The sequence below is a fragment of the Cimex lectularius genome, unplaced genomic scaffold (assembly GCF_000648675.2).
Source record: "Cimex lectularius strain Harlan isolate CLEC.00 unplaced genomic scaffold, Clec_2.1 scaffold98, whole genome shotgun sequence".
NCBI classification, from domain to species: Eukaryota; Metazoa; Arthropoda; class Insecta; order Hemiptera; family Cimicidae; genus Cimex; species Cimex lectularius.
This window is the reverse complement of record NW_019392897.1, coordinates 1,549,985-1,569,909: the sequence shown is the minus strand read 5'-3', so window position 1 is coordinate 1,569,909 and position 19,925 is coordinate 1,549,985. Positions and strand designations below refer to the sequence as shown.

The window sequence follows — 19,925 nt, the reverse complement described above, 5'->3', positions numbered from 1 at the left end:
AATTTTCATTCGGAGTTCATTTCAACTCTATTGGCCGAGAAATTGTAAATAACTCAAAGTCATACAGACCGTGGAAAAACCTCAAGTCTTACAATGGAGAATTGTCTAGAAAAAAGAAATATGGGATGAAGAATAAGGGGGACAAGAATAGGCATAGCAACCTGTCTGCTATATTTAGCATCTTCCCCACAGGTCGAGTACCTATTCGTCACTGCAATAGACCGAAGGGTTAATCATTTGAAGTGTTGCCACATTCGATTCATAATTCATGGATAATTAACAAGAATTAGGATAAGTGAACAACAAATTTGAGCAGCAACGAATGACGAACAGGAACACAAATCAAAAAGTAAAAATTATGAAGATCAATGAAGTAATTTAAGTAATAAACCTAAATAATAATAAAATTGAAGTAATAAATAAAATAATATACACTTAAAAACAATGAGGCTATTATTAATATCTATAAAAACATTCTTTACTATTTATTTGTTCAAAATTGTTTAGACAATCTATGATGTCACAAAATCAACAATGCAAGAATGCGTTTCTTTCTGACCTGATTTTTTACTGTTTTGATAAAAAGAAATTCCCCGATTAAGATAAAATTGTTTGAAGTGGAAATAAGCAAAATGCAACAACAAAATTCCTTTTACAAAAGAAATGCTCCAAACAGGCAAAGTTTCTAAAGTCAAAATGCACTTTTAGAACAAACTGCATGTTTATTATTTAGTTGATTTACTTTCCATTTAATACAAATTACATGTGAGAAACTATAAATTCTGAACTCAAAAGATTTATGCAAATTGTTTTAGTAAAAATTCATCGCTACGATGGCATTATGAGATTTATTTTTTTAATTAAGATGTTTTCCATGTCGAGAATGGATAAAATCGTAAATATGTATGACAATGAAATACAGAATCATGTTTTTAAGGCCCTAGAAAACAAGACTAGTTACATAAGTACATTGGAACTGTACCCCATTTATTGTTATTTTATTTTTGTATATAGACCTGGTTGATTTATGGTAAAACACCAGTAATCAAGCTGAATATATTATATTATCATAGACATAGTTCAACTGACTGCTATTGTAAATTAAGTTGCTGCAGATATATAAAATATAAATCAATTTAAATTTTAGAAATAGTCTTAAAAAGTTGGAAATTATTTATGGAGCTGCCCAAAAGTTAGTTAAACACAATTATAAAAATTAAATTAAAGTGGCGTCATATTGTACAAGGTTTTTTAAATTAAATCCTTATAAATTATATCCTTTATATCAAAAGGCAGTCAATGATAATTTAAACCTTCAGACACATAAGTGGTAATGAAATTTTTTTCTTCACTTTTTAATTAGATCTAGAAATGATTGATAATCTCATAGTTATGTAATAGAAACGGATGAATTGCAGTTGACCTCTTGCATCAGGGATTTTTTTAAGTCCTGCTACTCTCTTAAAAATCTGTTCATCAATATTGTAAAAAGATTGTCAAATGGTGTTATGGTAATTCCCAGTTGTAGACATATATAAGAACAATATGGCCCTTGCAGGTCACAGTTAGCGACCAGCTTCCGACCAAAAACAGCCAATTAGGTAAAATCATATATCCTAATCACAATTTTTAAAAACCGATCTATATGTTAACATCTTGTTGAATGGTTAATTTGTGGATTGTACGATAGAAAGTAAAACAATTATTTTTACTAATAAAAATGTTCAGGCCAAAAGATATGCCTACTATATTGGGATTCTATATTGGGACTAACCATCGTGGAAAAGAAGTTCTCAACAATAAAAAAATTCTTTAAAAATAAACTTTGTTAAAAGGATAAAAGTATAAACAAGAAAAATCCGATTGTACTACTACATCTGCACAAGAATTGAATTTATAATTTAATTTCAACAAATAACATTAATTTTTCTATTATTTACATAATTTGTATACATCCATTTTTTTAATGGTAAGATGACAGCTAAAGCTAAAGGTGGCTCAATCATTTCTGGTATCACCAAATCCAAATTCACCAAACCATCCCTAACCGCCCCCCAAATGGGGGGGTTGCTTGGTTATTTGTCGAACAAAAATAGTCAGCTTGCTCGGCTAGTTGTCGGTTTCCATGTCCGCTTCAAAGTGCACAAATATTCACGGTTCTCGCATAAACTGGGTGGTTATACACCCGCATGTATGTATACATAGGCACACTATTTGGTGAATGCTAAGCCAGACATCTCAACAATTGTCAAATATTCGGCATTCAGAGCCTAACACAAGCCTGTCCCATCGCTAACCCTAACCCTAATCCCAACCATAAACACAACCCCAAACCTAACTAACCTAACCCAATCCATGTGCATTCCCAGGTAATGTGAAATCAATGACGCAAAAATAATCACACCACGGAAATTTCTGAATCCAGCTGAAACCCAACAGTGGTAATGGCCTGAAAACTGCATTTCTTATGCTGGCTGTCGCAATTCAAAACTAACTCGCAGAACAGGGGTGTACGACGAGGTATCGCCATTTAAGAAATATCCCAAATAATTCTCACATAAAAAGCCAAGGGTTGATGGGAACCGAGATCCACTCTTGGGTCAAATAAGAATCAGGCGCCGTAACTACACAATCACCGCATTTTCCAATACTCATACAATTTTAGCAAATTGGGAAAATATTTGTCTAGCCTCCCCCAGGGGAAAGATATATATGTAATGTAAAAAATAGAGAAGTTGCTCTGGAAGTATGCAAGAATGGTACCAGGGTCAGGGTCACGACAGAAATCTTCAGAATCAAATACAGTAAAACAAGAGGCTAGTACGCACACACAAAATAACTTTACAGGGAGATAACACGAGGAAATTGAACCATCAACTGTAATCAAGGCCCAATCTATTTAATATTTTTGCACAAAAAATTAGTCAGAATACTATAAGTATTTTACAGTTTTTGATAGAATACAAGAAATAAAAAGTATTAAAAGAGTCGGTAATTACATACTTCTTTAAATCTTCTACAAACTGAAATGAAAAAATACATAAAGGATTTATAGAATGAAGTTTCTTGCCAGTCAGAAATTGGTCGAAATGCTTAGAAAATTCAAGAAACTGGTTTCTCTTTAAAATTTTGAGTTCAAATTGATTAAAGATAAATTCTATGTTGAATAAAAATTATCGAACTGCTAAAAACATACCCACTTAAAAAAATGTTTTTCCTTCTGAACCGCCAATCTACCCTAAAGTAACCTGAACGTTAAGTGGGTGTGCTTGAACTTGGCAAACCACATGTTTAGAGAAGATCCTGTGGAAATCTCACGAGGAGCCAAGCTTCGATCAAAACTAAAATCTCGAAGTTTTTTATTTTTTTCTCCTCCCCCAATAATTAATATTAATCATCTTAAAAGAATTGTGTTAAGATTTGTAATTGTTTATTTTATCCCTTATATAAATTTTATTCCTTATATAAACGTTGTTTTAAGTGAATTTAAAAGTCAAGTTTAGGGATTTTGATGAACCACAGTTAGTAGTTTTTCATCGTTCAAACTTGTGAAAAACTTGATTCTTTTTACAGTGGGATTTTTAAGCAATTTCCTTTTCATTTGCTTCCTCAACAAGTTGAGAAGGATAAATTCAACATGAATATAGTTTTAGTTTGACACTCGGTGAAATATCCTCTAGACCTGGTATATGGTATTATTTTAGTTTTTTCCCGAGCTTTGACGCTTTGAAATCGCCGACCTTGTTTCACCCCCTTTTCACAGCCAAATCACAAATCAAAAGCTTTGTGCGGCAAAATTGACCCGAGAATTCCAAGAAGCCAGACTTGATGTACGCAAGGCCGAGAGGAAGATCGAAATAGAGCTAGCTTTCGATCCTTATTGTCATACCCGTATTCAAATTAAGGAAAGAACACATTCAATCTAGCTTTAAGCTTGCCTTAACTCGAAAATCGCTGACCAATTTCAATTAATTCGAATGGAATTGCGCAGCGGCTGTGACAATATTGAAAACGAGTGAAATCTGTAATGTTTTGTTTTCATTAAAAACTTAAAAAGAGAATTTTGCGATTAAAAAAAATTATACGTTGTTAAAAGACAAAATGGGTGTTGTAGATATTAAAAAAAAACTATTAAGATGAGAAGCAGAAACCAGTTTGCGCTAAGAATCTGGGCGTAGTACAAAGACCTCCATGGTCTATTTTTATTAATGAATTTCCGACCTTGTTCAACGTTGACGCCGGAATCGTTTAGAAATAAAACACGGTAGAGTTAACTCCTGTTTAACAAATTTTTAACTGGAAATCGATTCGGCACCAAGACATTACAACTTCCGGTCCGAGCGGACAGTCCTGGCCGTACATCCGCCAGAAGACAATGTTCCCGGGTCATTAGGGCGAAAGAATTCCGATTTTAAATTTACAATTGAAAGTTGAATTAACAAATGGATAAATGTAAACAAACACGCTAGGAAAATCTCAAACCAGAAACGTTAAAAATAAAGTGGTTCATTTTAAAGAAAACCGTTCTGAGTTGTACCACATTTCTGACCGCATCCTTAGCACCCTTGTTCTAATTTAGCTTCTTTTTTTTCACTTCTATGGATCCTTTTTTCCCCCATGAACCCCGTACCAGAAACCAGAATAGTAAAGTACAAAAAAAAATCCAAGTGGGCCAACTCTTAGATAAAACCGAGGTTTACGAAGATAAGAATAAATTTACTTTACAAGGCGCATAAGTATTTCTTATTTTCTAAAAAGCGAAAGGCGGTTTTAGTTTATTTTGACATTTTTCAGCTTGTAACATTCGAATGTAACGTGCCACGATGATAAATAACTGTTGTAACTAAACCTCTTGAAATAAAAATTAATGCTTGTGCGTGTGTAATTAACTAATCGTCCATCAGATAATTAATTTAATCAAAAGGCGGAATTCAACCCTCAAATGGCGTTTCCAAAGCAAATTTATTCCGAAACTAATTTTATTTTTTCCAAATAAATTTGAACTCTTTCAAACCGAAATGCATTTTTATTTTCTATTTCAAAGCCAAACAGAACTTTTTTCAGTCTAAATTAAAGTACTTACGAAAGAAATTATATTGTTTAAAACTAATATGAAGTTTCTCCGTATCAAATTGTAATTTTTATAAACCAAATTCTAATATTTTGAAAGAGAATTCATCTATTATTATTATTATATTAATAATAATAATAATTTATTAAAAATAAACAAATATTCTGTAGAATTTTAGGAATTAACATAAATAACATCTAATACTTTTAAACTTTTACAACTTATAGAAGCTCAATTAAGGATTTTAACAATATAAACTATTTCCAAACAGAAGCAAGTTTTCAAAAAAGGAATTCAACTTTTTCCTATTGAAATTGAGCTTTTTTCAAAAATAAATCGTTTTACAAATCACAATCAAACTTGCTAAACACAATTGAGCTTTTATTCAAAACCAAATCAAATCTTTCCAAATCAGATTGAAATTTTTTTTCAAAATCAAATCAAACTTTCTAAATGGAACTTTTTCAAAATCAACTCAAACTTTCTAAATCAAATGAAACTTTTTCAAAATCAACTCAAACTTCTGAAATTACATTTAACTTTTTTTAAGACCAAAACAAACTTTCGAAATCGAACTGAGCTTTTTTCAAAACTAAATCCAAATACCCTAAAAATTAAGCTTTTTATTAAACTTTCCAAACCCCAGTGAGCTTTGTTTTAAGCTAATCAAACTTCCCCAACAATATGTACCTTTTTCAAAACCAAAACAATATCTTTCCAAATCGGAATGAATTTTTTTTTTTTCAAAATCAAATCAAACATTCCAAATCAAATGGAACGTTTTTCAAAATTAACTCGCACTTCTGAAATTACATTTATCTTTTTTTAAGACCAAATCAAACTTTCAAAATCCAAAACAGCTTTTTTCACAAGTAAATCCAAATCCCCTAATAAAATTTAGCTTTTTTTCAAAACAATATTAAACTTTCCAAATCCCTTTGAGCTTTTTATTAAAATAAATCCAATTTCCCCAATAAAATGTAGCTTTTTTTCAAAACCAAATCAATCTTCACAAAAATTATATATTATTAACTTATTTCTTTGATTATTTAAATAAAATACCGAAATTGATTATTAAGTTTTTGGTCTCCGCCAATGGCGTTGGTGATTAATGACTAGATATTACTATTTTTTTTATTTATTACTATTATTTATTTATTACTATTATTTTTTACTATTATTTTTATTTATTATTTATTACTATTATTATTTATTTATTACTATTATTATTATTTACTACTACTATTATTTATTTTATTACTTATTAACTATTAATATTACTTATTAACTAACTATATTTTAATACTTAACAGCAGAGATCATATAAACCCTCGGGGTGCCGTTGTTTTTGAAAAAAAGCCCATTTGTAAGTATGTCGCGTTCGAATGCAGGGCTGCTGGATTCGAACCCGGGACCTTTACCTTACAGTGATGAGCGCCTTGTCAACGCCAAAACCGTTGCGCCCACCGACGCCCCATATAGGGCTTTGTTGTCTCTAATATTATTCATTATTGCCTTCAGAAGGCAGGAATGAACATGTTTTCCGTTGTTTTCGTTTGGAAGTTGTTAAACAATCTTATTGATTGCCCAGAACTATTATAATTAGTAGGTTACTGCATACCTGACAGTAGGTCGGGTGGCATACCTTGCAGGGCTCGTGCTTGTCATTTTCTAATTTGCTCCCTATTGTAATTAGATTTTCAAACTGGATTGATTTATTTGTATTCAAGAAATGGTTTTAAATGCTTAAATATTATTCTAAAGTGCATGCAACACCATAAATCTATGGATTGTCCGTCTTCCATTTTTTCGAGCAATTAATTGCACAATTCCACTAATCATTTTTATTAATGCCCTGCCATGGTTAAAGTAATTAAATTTTCACTTAAGCCCCTTGAAGGGTCAGCTCATTTTGCCCTGTCAACTATCGTGCCGAATCGCATTGCGAAAAGGTAACTTAACTTTTCAAACTGGCATTGTTTAAAAACTAAAACACAAACAGAACGATTAATTAAACACTTGCCGTTTAGAAAAACTTGGAGTAACACAAACAGAACGATTAATTAAACTCTTGCCGTTTTGAAAAAAAAAATTGAATACAAGTTTCTTTAAAATGAGAAAATAAAATTTTTCAACAAATGTTAGGTCTTTCAGGGAAAACCCCTTTTCTAAAACTAAAAGAATCAACTGAAACTGTCTAAATATAATCGATAATATTTATATAGCCAAGTAATTAAGATTACAGGACTTAGAAGTCCAATTTTTTTATCGCTATAATCATAAATCGATTCCCAAGAGTAAAAACCACGAATCCTGCAAAAAAACAGCAATTAATTGGTACACAAGTTCTGCACTTTTGCTCCTGGCTTTTCACCCGATGATAAAAATAAAATTTATTTTTAATGTAGTTTGTCTCAGTTATTGATCGTATAAAAAAATTGTAAAATCCCGTGGGAAAACGACCGGAAAACGCACAATTTCTACACAAACGTATACGTCAGAAACTATAATTGCATGTTTTGAAAGATTTTCAGGTTAAAAGGAAAAACGTAAGAAACGTATGTGATCAATTCTGGTCAGACTTTTTTTTTTTGGCTTGCAAATTAGGCTGTTGAACGACCGGTAGAGCCGGCTCTACTCTCACTGTCAGGGTTGGGCCTATAGGTTGGCGTTATGTAAAATAAGAAACATTTATTCGTTAAATAATTTGATGAATTTTTTGAACTTGATCATCTGCTCTCACTTCTGTTCACTTTTTTTTTTAAATTCTACCATTTTTGTTCATGCACCTGACTTTTGTGTGAACTGATTTTCCTACAATCCAAACATTTTTACGGAGTTTTTTTTCCATTCAAACTGTTAATTTCAAAAGTTGGACAGTTTTCCTACAAGTCCCGACCCAAGAAAGTTATTCGTATATAAATAAAAGAAGTCGTTTTCAATTATTGCCCCTTTAGTGGTTTAATGGGTTAACGGCTGGGGCTCAAGGCTGGATTCACCGCTTTAATAACACAGTTGAGACGCCATTCTTCAATAAAAAGCAATTCCAAGGGGACACAACAAACTGAATTTATTTGAAATTTTTTAATCGATATTTAAAACACTAATAAATCGTTACATTCAAAAATTTCATTATAAAGACACAAAAGGACGGATAATATTTTAACAGTACAAGGTATAACAGTACTAATTACCGGTCAGCATAGGGAAAATTGAAGAAGTGTGCCTTTAAATTTCCAACAGGGGCGTCGGTGGCCGCAACGGTTTAGGCGTTCACACGGAGCTCATCACTGTAAGGTGAAGGTCCCGGGTTCGAATCCAGCGGCCCTGCGACATACTTACTTTTTTTTCAAAAACACCGGCACCCTGAGGGTTTATATGACCTCTGCTGTTGCAAACCCTCGTAAAAAAAATTCCAACAATCTTTCAACCTACCTCTTAAATACATAGCATCTTTTTATTCATGATCAAACCGAGAATCGCAAAATCATCACCTAGAGAACTTAGAATTTATTCACCCAAAAATAATTCATAATAATTTTTCCATTCAAAATATATCACTATTATGTGATGGATCATATACTATAACTGATTGATGGATCATATACTATAACTGATTATGTCTAGAACATTTATGTAATCTGTTTAAAAAGCCTCCTGAGGCTCCCCTGCTCCCTTAATTCAGCTATTTACGAATTGCAATTATGATGACGTCGTTTTAAGTGGTAAAAAAACAAGACGTCTTTTCCAATTGAACTCATTCGACCGAACATAACATAGAACAGAAAGACAGTTGGAAAAGAATACCTGATCAATAAGCCTACAAAGTGTGAGTGTCTAATTTATTGGGAATGTTTCCAGCCTATTTCAGGACCGGGGAGGCTCGACAGATGTGGACCGTTTGAGGGGGAAAAAATCGGGCAAAATTAAATAAGAAGAATATTGTTCAGCTGCGCCTTTAAGATGTATTTGTAACCGCCTGCAGTGTTAGTTCATGAAAAAGAAAAAAGTAAAAAAAAGTGATAAAGCAAAGGTGAGATAAGGCGATAACGCGCAGTTAAGTTTTACAATCCATTTAGCCTCCGGTTTGGCTTACACTCTCACGGAGAAATTTAAAAACATGTCCGCCATGGCTTAATTTTCTCAAATATGTGAATATAAGGTAAATATATATTTAAGAATGCAGTTAATAATTTACAAAAACACTTCAAAACTTGGCAAGGCGATGGATTAAAGATAACAAGTTCCTATATTTGTTTAATAACTAATTCCGGAAATTCTTTGCTTTGAAAAACGACGTGCGAAACCAGTAAATATTGTTTGTTTATGTATTACAACTACCACCTTATCTCTAAGTATGTTTGTTTGTCAGTACTGTCACTACTATGTATGTGTTTGGGATCTGGTTTCTGGTCAGGTAGAAAAAAGAAGTAGGCTCTGTGATCACTTGCCAAGCTTTCGGCCTTTTATAAGACCATCATCAGGACAGCATATTATTTCTCATATTAACATTACAGAATGACGAAAAAAACCCGACGACGTCGAGTACGAGGTCTCGAAGTACATGAGGTTGGTTAATTTAAAATTACGACAAGATTTTTCAGTTTTTTTTCCAAGGATGGTGGTCTCCCCAAAATGCAGGTCCAATCGATAAAAAGAAAACGTTATGCATAATTTCAATTGCAATTAAGGCTTTTAGTTGAGATAAAAAAGCCAGCGTCACGAGCGGGATTCGAACCCAAAACCTTCGGCTAGATACTCTACTACTTGGACTATCGTGACTTCGATCCGCTCGGACACTTCCCATCTCAACCCCACCTTTTGAATTTTCCATCCTTTTTGCCATTTTTTTAATCTCAACTAAACACCTTAATTAATTGATATATATTAATTGGTCAAGTGGACCGCGAAAACTAGTGAATTTAATAAGTTATGCATAATGGTCAATTTCTTCTTCATCAAAAAAAAGGCATGTTTTCTTTATCGACTGGACCGTCATAAACTTGTCGTAATTTCAACTTAAACAACCCCATGTACTTCGAGACCTCGTAGGTTGTCATCGGGTTTTTTCGTCATTCTGTAACGTTAATAATTATAAGAAATAGGATGCTGCTCTGATTTCTTTTCTACCAGAAACCAGATCCCAAACACATTAATCGTCGTGGTCAATTTCTTCTTCATCAAAAAACTATTATGTAAATTGGTCGATTTCTATTCATTATAATTTGGATAAGACTTAAGGAGGATTACTCGATTTTCCCCATTCGGAGAATGCTTTTTCGGAATATTAACCATATAAGACAGGTTTGGTATCGGTAGGATAGGAAAGAAGAAAATTTTAATTTGTAAAAATACGTCTGTAGTGAAAATATGGCTCTAATGTAAAAATATTTTAAGTCAGCTTGACACAATCAATTGTGATTCGCTGCTTACACAAGTGAGGGTAAGTGGAGAAAGATCACATCAAGACGAACCTTGAGGAATAACGGTTCTCCTTTAATATCGGAATGATGAACGTTTTATTTAAAGGATTATATCTTCCAATGATGTTTGAACAAATAGGATGAAATTTTTTCAACGAGTCAACGATGTACATTATGGAAAAAAGTTTAAGGAAATGGATGGAATCTACTGTCACCGTACCCATCATACAGTCCTGATCTTGCTCCTTCGGACTTCGACCAGGCAGCGACGCGTTTCTTTACACTGGAAGGCGTAAAAACGCAGAATGGGAGATTCTGGAGGCTAGGCATGGTGAGTTTTATCCGTGCTGGATAGAATCTAGCTTTGTACTGCACCCATCCAACAATCCTGATGTTGCTCCTTCCTCTAGCAATTGTCCATTTTTATCGGAAAGCTGACAAATTTATACAAACGAAAGTTAAAATGGAAGATATTTGATTCTCGGCTTTGATCAAAAAAAGTCAATTTTAATCCAGCTAACTTTCTATACCCACCCTATAATCCTGAACTTGCTCCTCCTTCAGACTACCACCTCTCCCGAGGAAAGGTCCATTTCTGTACAATCGAAGCCGTGCAAACATAAAATGGAATATTTTCGGCTTTAGTGAAACAGACCTAATTGTAAAATAAATTGTTTATCTCAAGAACTACCTTAACTTGTGCAAATTTAGGAAATATATTGTCTTGGATGATGTGAAACAGGGGGAGGACAAAGGCAAAAAAACACATAATTGCATTTATGTAGAAGCTACCTAGTGGGAACGCCAGGACGAAATATTCGGTGCGTGCACGTTCAATATCATTTAGGGGCGATAAATATGATAATGATATTTACGAGAAACAGCTCTAGAAGTTAGTTCCATGACCTGTTTGTCTAGCCTTTCAAAAACCCTTCAGTAGGGAACTAATTGTTGATGAACGTCTCTCTCTCTTTTTAGATTATTTCATTAGGTAAAAGACAATTAATTCAACATGGAAAATCTGGTAAGGCAGACAGACTCACTGCTCTGAATTAATTTCAAAAAAGTTCCTTTTAAGAAACCTTTCAACCAAATAAGAACAGCCAACTTTCCTTTCCAATTATCGTATAAACGACAAACATTTAATTAAGCACGAAATTATTTTCTTTGGACGGGAAGTTCGTTATATAGCTATGTTTCCGGTTCAGCAGGCACCTTGTATATTTATGGCGAAAATATTCTGGAAAGCATTTTAAAACAGAACTTACTTTAACGGGTTTAGCCCATTCCTTTCATGTGTTTGGATAAATTCAAAATTGAATTGAAAAAGGACAAAATTCTTGCGCTTTGTTTCCCTACCTTCTCATTTTGAAGGCAGTTCAATACACCAATATGATTATTGCAAAGAAAAAATACACTTTACACATAAAAATACACAAAAATCACAGAAAGGTTTGGGGGTTTTAAAAATTGACCCAGAACATTTTTTTTGAGGAATTTTGCAAACCACCCGGGGTAGATCCTAGGATAAATCATACATTTTACACATCGCCATTTCACGGCATTCTCATAAATAAATGCAGCTTTGGTTGTTTAACGGTATATAGTACGTTATTACACAGAATTTATGAGAATTTGTATCTATAGCAGTAATCAAGATTTTTTTTTTTTGGCAAGACCAAAGATCAAGACTTGGATTTTGTAAAAATTTTCGACAGAGAGACGAGTGCAAATTTAACAGAATTGCTCAAGACACTTTTAAACTACGAATCATAATCTCTAAATAAATAAAAATTGACCTAAGATTTTAAAATATGTTGTAGACTCGTAAAATTCTCTTTTGGGAAACGGGGGAATATAACAAAAACATCAATCTTGTCACATTTAAACTAAATAAAATTTCTTCTACAGTTCTAAATTCCAATTAATTTGTCTAAAAAATGGCTAAATTTATATACTAAATGCTTGCATATTAAATAACTGGAATAATGGGTGTAAAATAGTAAAGAAAAACATATTTTTTGATAGACCATAAGCTCTGCTATTGGATCAGTTATCTAAAAAGGTACCTATAAACCTGCAATGCAATAATATATACGAAATGTTTTTAATTTTTTAACTTGATTTATAGAGAGGCTTAAAAGCTGCACTCTTAATATTTTTAATTATATCGTAGACAATCCTCCATTGATTATCTTACAACAATATTTGGTCCGTTTTAAAGGATTAGAGATAAATAAACACAGATACACTTGTGTTTACAATTTAATTTTGTAAATAAATTTTTTGAATAATTAATCTCTTCTTTGTTGGTTTTTCTGTAAAGCTTCTTTCTAACGTTCCGGTAGTTTGATATATAATTTTTTAAGTTGTACCGTTTTTAGTTTCAAATTTGAGTTATGGTTTTAAGGATACAGATTCGACTAGAATCATAGCATTATTAGAAGTTGGAAGACGTCAAGGGTATGTGGCCAGCGTGCTTAACATTCCCAAAACAACTGTCCAAAGGGTCTTTCATCGCTACCGAGGTTACTCAAGAAGATCAGGACACCATCGTGTTTTATGGTATCGGATGTATTGGACCTTCTACCGCTGTTGAGAACAAGTAACGACTTCAATAAATTAGAAATGTTAAATTCAGTTAACAGCCTGCCACTGGTCCAGAACCTCTGACAAGGCACCGAACAGCGCGGTTAAGGTGCGCAAGATATCACATTTATTGGTCTGAGCTTGGACTAAAATCTTGTTTTCGGACCAAGGTTTGGTTTGACGTATTCTGACGGCCGAGAGAGGGTTTGGAGAACAGGAGCGATATATCCCCGTAATTTCACTCCGGAGAAGCCACGGAGGTGGTGGTATTATGGTTTGTGCAGGCATTTCTATGGAAGGTTGCATAAACTTGATCTTCATCGAGGGTTACCTAGTAGATGGATTTAGGCCCTACACAGCTAGGGTCGATGATAACTACTGGGAACAGGGAACGGGCAATTCAATGTTTGGACTGGCCAGCATGTAGTCCAGACTTAAACCCTATCGAACACCTTTCAAAAAGTGGGTAAAAAGCAAGGCAGTTTCTATGGAAGGTTGCATAAACTTGATCTTCATCGAGGGTTACCTAGTAGATGGATTTAATAACTACTGGGAACAGGGAACGGGCAATTCAATGTTTGGACTGGCCAGCATGTAGTCCAGACTTAAACCCTATCGAACACCTTTCAAAAAGAGGGTAAAAAGCAGGCAGTTTCTATGGAAGGTTGCATAAACTTCTTCGAGGGTTACTTAGCAGATGGATTTTATGCATGACAATGCAAGGACCTACACAGCTAGGATCGTTGGTGCTTACTTGGAACGGGCTTCAATCCAATGTTTGGAGTGGCTAGCATGTAGTCCCGACTTAAACCCTATCGAACACCTTTGATACGAGCTGTCATAAAGAGGGTAAAAAGCAAGGCATTTTGCTCAAGATTTTCGCCTTTCAAAAAATGCCTCAGATTTTTGGTCGAAACTTATGAAAATGGTAATAACTTCGGTACGACTCCACTTATCTACATGAAATTTTAAATTCCTTTAGAATCCTATGAAATGCACCTAACGGCACAAATATAGACGCCTTAAATAAATTAAAACTGGAGATTTATAATAAAACTGAGGATTTTTTTGTTTTCGTCCTTATTTTTCTTACTCACAATGGCATAAAAATCTAAAAGATGTTGCCAAAAGCTGCAGGAAGAGATAATTCAGCTTTCCAACTATTGCGATACTGTTGAAATTAAGTAAAATCCAGATTATGCATTTTTAAGTAGAACACATCAGAAGAAAAATATCCCGGCAAATCTAGCCTTTTTTATTGCGACGAAAATTCTAATTAAGGGTGCTTTAAAAGATTCCGATTTTTTTAAATCTTCTTTACTGGTAACGTCTTTTGGTTCCTGTAACTTTTATATCTGTAATCTCATTTAACACAATCCTGATTATTTTCTTATCCTAGATGAAAAAACAAACAGACTTATTTATAATAACCTTGAAATGCGTGCACAAAAAAGACAGAAAAGCATATTTTAAAAAATTACATCTATTACTTAAAATATTTCTATTCTCGGCTACTATGGACCCAGTAGCAAGAAAGCTCGGACACGTGGCCAATATTTTTTCGACCTAGTATCAACAAAAAATGTTTAATTACCAACCACACTGAAGACAATTATTTAATTTTACAAATTCTGAAAAAAAGACTAAAAATTCACATTAACATTTAATGTGAAAAAATCCTTTCAATAATCAACCCTTTAATCGGAATAGAATTTAGCTGAAAGGTCATACAGGGGATTCATTCATACCAGTTATATACGAGTATAAACATTGTGTTAAATAAATAATGTGATGACAATGCTAGGATGCAGGTGTTGCTCCTAGAATTGTCATCAGCACTCTCTCCCACTCTAGAAATTTCATAAGGATTTTCATTTTAATAAACGTTAGTCTTAAGCCAGATTTCCCGAAAGCATATCGACGAGATTTGATTTAGATTCATAAAGTTCTGAATGTATATCAGTAACTTATTTGTAATTTCTTTGAATAAAAGTTTTTAAAAACACGTTCGTCCAAAGAAATTATTTAACTTACCGAAACTAGAGATGTACACCTAAAGTTGAACGAAATCGGGAATAAGTTCATAATAATAAAGATATGAGTAAATATATTTTTACTGAATAGATACAAAAATTAACTATGTTAAATAAAAAATGGCATAATTTTGGTTAGTGGATAAAATGGTCATAATGATGAAGGAAAATAAACTACATTTAAAAATATCATAATCAATTTGCTGAGTTAAACAACTTTCAGTCTACTCAGTAAAGAAAAATTTCACAACTTGAATAGTAATACAAAATTGGTAATTTATTAATATTTTTCATACTGAATTTCTGCTTTTTTTTCTTCAAATGTAGTTTTTCTTATCTGAAAGGTTCAAATTTTGTCAAACATTCTCGATTTTGAAAGAACAAAAAACCACTTAAACACAATTTTGTCACGAAGTCCAACTGATCATAAAGATCACCAATTAATTATAACAGACTATATTTAACTCCGTAACATAATAAACCCTATGGAGAAATGTCACAATCAATTTACTGAATAACTTACAGCCAACAAAACTAAATAGAAATCAAAACGATAAAAATTAATCAATTTGGCTAATAATACGAAATTTAGAATTTGAATTTTTTCAAATTTAGTTTTCATTATCTTAAAAGCTCTAGTTTAGACAGGTTTATTCAATTGTGGTAGGTCAAAAATGAACCACGTTAAACCTAATTTTGTCACCAAAGTCCGTTTGATCATAACGATCACTCATTAATTATAACAGACTGTATTTATCTCCAAAATATAATAAAAACTTTTGAAAAATACCATACTCAATTTACTTAATTGTTAACCAACTTGCTGTCTACCCAAGAGATCCGAATTGAAATAAATCAAGAAAAATCACTCAATTTACCAAATAATATGAACTTTAGATTTTTTTAAAATGTAATTTTACGTATCTTAAAAGGTCAAGTTTTGTCAGATTTTCTCAATCGTGGAAGAACCAAAATAAAAAACATTAATCGATTTTTTGCAAATAGGTTCTGTTATCGTTTAAATAATCATAACAGGCTATTCTTAACTCCATTACATAGAATTGCAAATTTACATACTCAATTTGCTGAATTAAATAACTTACAGTCTACTCCAGAGATCAGAATAAAAATAAAAACGATTGGCCTAATAATATGAAATTAAGAGTATAAATTATTCAACGACATTTTTTTTTCAAATGGAGTTTTTGTTATCTTAAGGGTTCATGTTTTGTCTGGATTTCTCGATTGTGGAAAAACAACGTAATTTTGTCACTAAGATTTAATTAATCATAACGATCACCAAATTATCAAAAAACATTAATTTAACTTCATAACATAATAAACCTTTTTTGAAAAATCCATACTCAATTTACTGAGTTAACCGACTTGCAGCCTACCCAAGAGATCAGAATAGAAATAAAAACAAGATTAATTACACAGTTTGACCAACAATACGAAAATTAGAATATATTCAAGTTTTGCGAGGTTTTCTCGATTGTAGAAGAACCAAAAATGAACCACGCTAAACGTCATTTTGTCACGCAGGTTCATTTGATCATAACGATCATTTAAATAGTCACAAAAGACGAAATTTAACTCCACAATATAAAATAAAAAAAAACTTGAAAAATGCCAAATTCAATTTACTTAGTTCAACAACTTACAGCCTACTCAAGAGACCGGAATAGAAATCAAAACAAGAAAAATTACACAATTTACCTAACAAAAGTTAGAATATATTCAACGAGTTTTGCATACATAATTTGTATTTTTTTCAAATGTGGTTTTTCCTAAGGTTCACGTTCTGTCAGGCTTTCTCAATTGTGGAAAAACAAAAAAGATGTTAAATGTAATTTTGTAACGAAGATCCAATTGATCATATGATCATTTAAATATTCATAAAAGACTAAATTAAACTCCGTAACATTAAAAAAAAAACTTGAAAAATGACAGACTCAATTTACTAAGTTTAACAACTTACAGCCAAGATACCTAAATAGAAATCAAAGCAAGAAAAATTACACAATTTGGCTAATAATGCGCAATTTAGAATTCGAATTTTTTCAAATTTAGTTTTTCTTGCCTCAAGATTCAAGTAATAACATGTTTTCTCGATTGTGGAAGAACAAAAAAAATATAAATGTAATTTTGTAACGAAGATCCAACTGATCATAACGTTCATTATCATCAAATGATGATCAAATCAATCATAAAGCCATACTCAATTTGCTGAGTTAAACAACTTACAGCCTACCCAAAAGATCGGAATAGAAATCGATCCAAGAAAAATTACACTGTTTGGCTAATAATATGAAATGTAGAATTTGATTGTTTTCACATTTAGTTTGCTTGTCTCAAGGTTCGGTCAGATTTTCTGGACAGTGGAAAAACAAAAATAAATCAGAATAGATATAAAAACAATAATTACACAATTTGACTAACAATACGAAAATTGGAATATATTCAAGTTCTGTCCGGTTTTCACGATTGTGGAAGAACAAAAAAAAATGTTACAATGTAATTTTGTAACGAAGACCCAACTGATCATAATGATCATTTTATTCAATTTGCTGAGTTAAACAATTTACAGCCTACCAGAGTTCGGAATAGAAATCGAACTAAGAAAAATTACACAGTTTAGCTAATAATACGAAATTTAGAATTTGAGTTTTTCAAATTTAGTTTTTCTTGTCTCAAGGTTCATGTACGGTTTTCTGGATTGTGGAAAAACAAAAGAAATCAGAATAGAAATAAAAACAATAATTACAGAATTCAGCTAACAATATGAAAATTGGAATATATTCAAGTTCTGTTCGGTTTTCACGATTGTGGAAGAACAAAAAAAACATGTTACAATATAATTTTGAAACGAAGACCCAACTATCATAATGATCATTTTATTCAATTTGCTGAGTTAAACAACTTACCGCCTACCAAAGAGTTCGGAATAGAAATCGAACCAAGAAAAATTACTGTTTGGCTAATAATACGAAATTTAGAATTTGAGTTTTTTCAAATTTAGTTTTTCTTGTCTCAAGGTTCATGTACGGTTTTCTGGATTGTGGAAAAACAAAAATAAATCAGAATAGAAATAAAAACAATAATTACACAATTTGGCTAACAATACGAAAATTGGAATATATTCAAGTTCTGTCCGGTTTTCACGATTGTAGAAGAACAAAAAAAAACATGTTACAATATAATTTTGTAACGAAGACCCACTCAACTGACCATAATGATCATTTTATTCAATTTGCTGAGTTAAACAATTTACAGCCTACCAGAGTTCGGAATAGAAATCGAACTAAGAAAAATTACACAGTTTAGCTAATAATACGAAATTTAGAATTTGAGTTTTTTCAAATTTAGTTTTTCTTGTCTCAAGGTTCATGTACGGTTTTCTGGATTGTGGAAAAACAAAAGAAATCAGAATAGAAATAAAAACAATAATTACAGAATTTGGCTAACAATACGAAAATTGGGATATATTGAAGTTCAGCCCGATTTTTTCGATTGTGGAAAAACAAAAAACCATGTTACAATGTAATTTTGAAACGAAGACCCAACTATCATAATGATCAGTTTAAACAACCATAATTCCCTATTCAATCTGCTGAGTTAACCAAATTGCAGCCTACCCAGGAGATGAGAATAGATATCAAAAGAATAGAGAAAATTCACACAAATTTGGTAATTCCAATAATGAATTTGTGACAAGGATTTTTTTTATTGTCATTATTAAAACATTTTTTTTTTTAATTTTTGAAGTTTAATTTGTACTAGCAGTTTTGTGAAATGTGAACAATCTAGTTTGGCCAATTTAATAACCCGGTTGTAAAATTTCGTGTTATACGTTGTACAACGAAAATTAACATCGTCGTACCGGCCGAAATTACTGCGCCAATCAGAATATCTCTAAGAAATGATAAAAAAAAAATAAGAGGCGATAACGACGTTCAACGTCCCTTAACGCAAATAGCCCACGTTTTTATTCTCCTTCTTAAATTAACTCTCCTTTAGAAATGAAGTGGTTTTTTCCTAGTTATCAGATTAATTGGGTTATGGGAAAATTTAATTTTTTTTTTAAAGAATTAACAAATCGAATGAGGAAATTTTTTGCAATCATGAGGCATGAGGCATCGATTTCTGTTTGTGTCACTAGTGTGCTTTTAAGTTTGAAGATGGGTGAAAAGGTGAAAAGCTAGATTCTTCTAGGAAAAAAATAGGGCCCGAGAGAGAAAACGGCTATGAATATTACCTACCGGTGTTACATCACACAAGGAGCCAAGGTTAATACAGAATTAACTCAAATCGGGCTGGGAAAAAGGGGCTCGGTTTTACATCATCGTTTGTCTACTTACTCGGATCGTTGTCCACGTTTGTCTCCAAAGCGACTTCATTTGCCATGCTAAATGTCGACGGTCGGCCGTGAATTCTGTGAAGAGAGACGACAAAACGATAGCGGAGCCAAACCCAGACTGCACATGTGCTCAGCGGTTCGCCGCCACGGCCTTATCTCTAAGCTGACGATCCCGCTCATTGGCGCACGCCATTACGCTCCACGCCCTCCCGCCTTTTTATTTCGCATTCAAGAGATCGAAAAATTTTTCGAACGGTTTTTTAATTGAAAATATATATCTTATTCTTTTGTTTTATACAATAAACAACATTTGCACAAGCTTTTATGCTATTCAGTTAAAACCAATGTACACAACTGGAAGAGTAACCTAATTTTTAGTTGTACTGAGAAAAAATCTACTATAAATACAATTTTAGAGATTTTAAAACCTTGCTATGACCATTATTCCC

General features: G+C 32.4%; 1 protein-coding gene across 2 annotated transcripts in view; it reads right to left on the bottom strand.

Annotated features, from left to right (window-relative positions):
* LOC106664301 (clustered mitochondria protein homolog) overlaps positions 1 to 19,643 on the bottom strand; it is a 32,981-nt gene extending 13,338 nt beyond the window's left edge. For both annotated transcript variants that reach the window (XM_024229179.1, XM_024229180.1), the window contains exon 1: positions 19,478 to 19,643. In XM_024229179.1, coding sequence (XP_024084947.1) covers positions 19,478 to 19,523 — 46 coding nt within the window. In that variant the 5' untranslated portion in view covers positions 19,524 to 19,643. The remainder of the gene's footprint in view (positions 1 to 19,477) is intronic.
* Between the last annotated feature and the right edge of the window lie 282 nt (positions 19,644 to 19,925).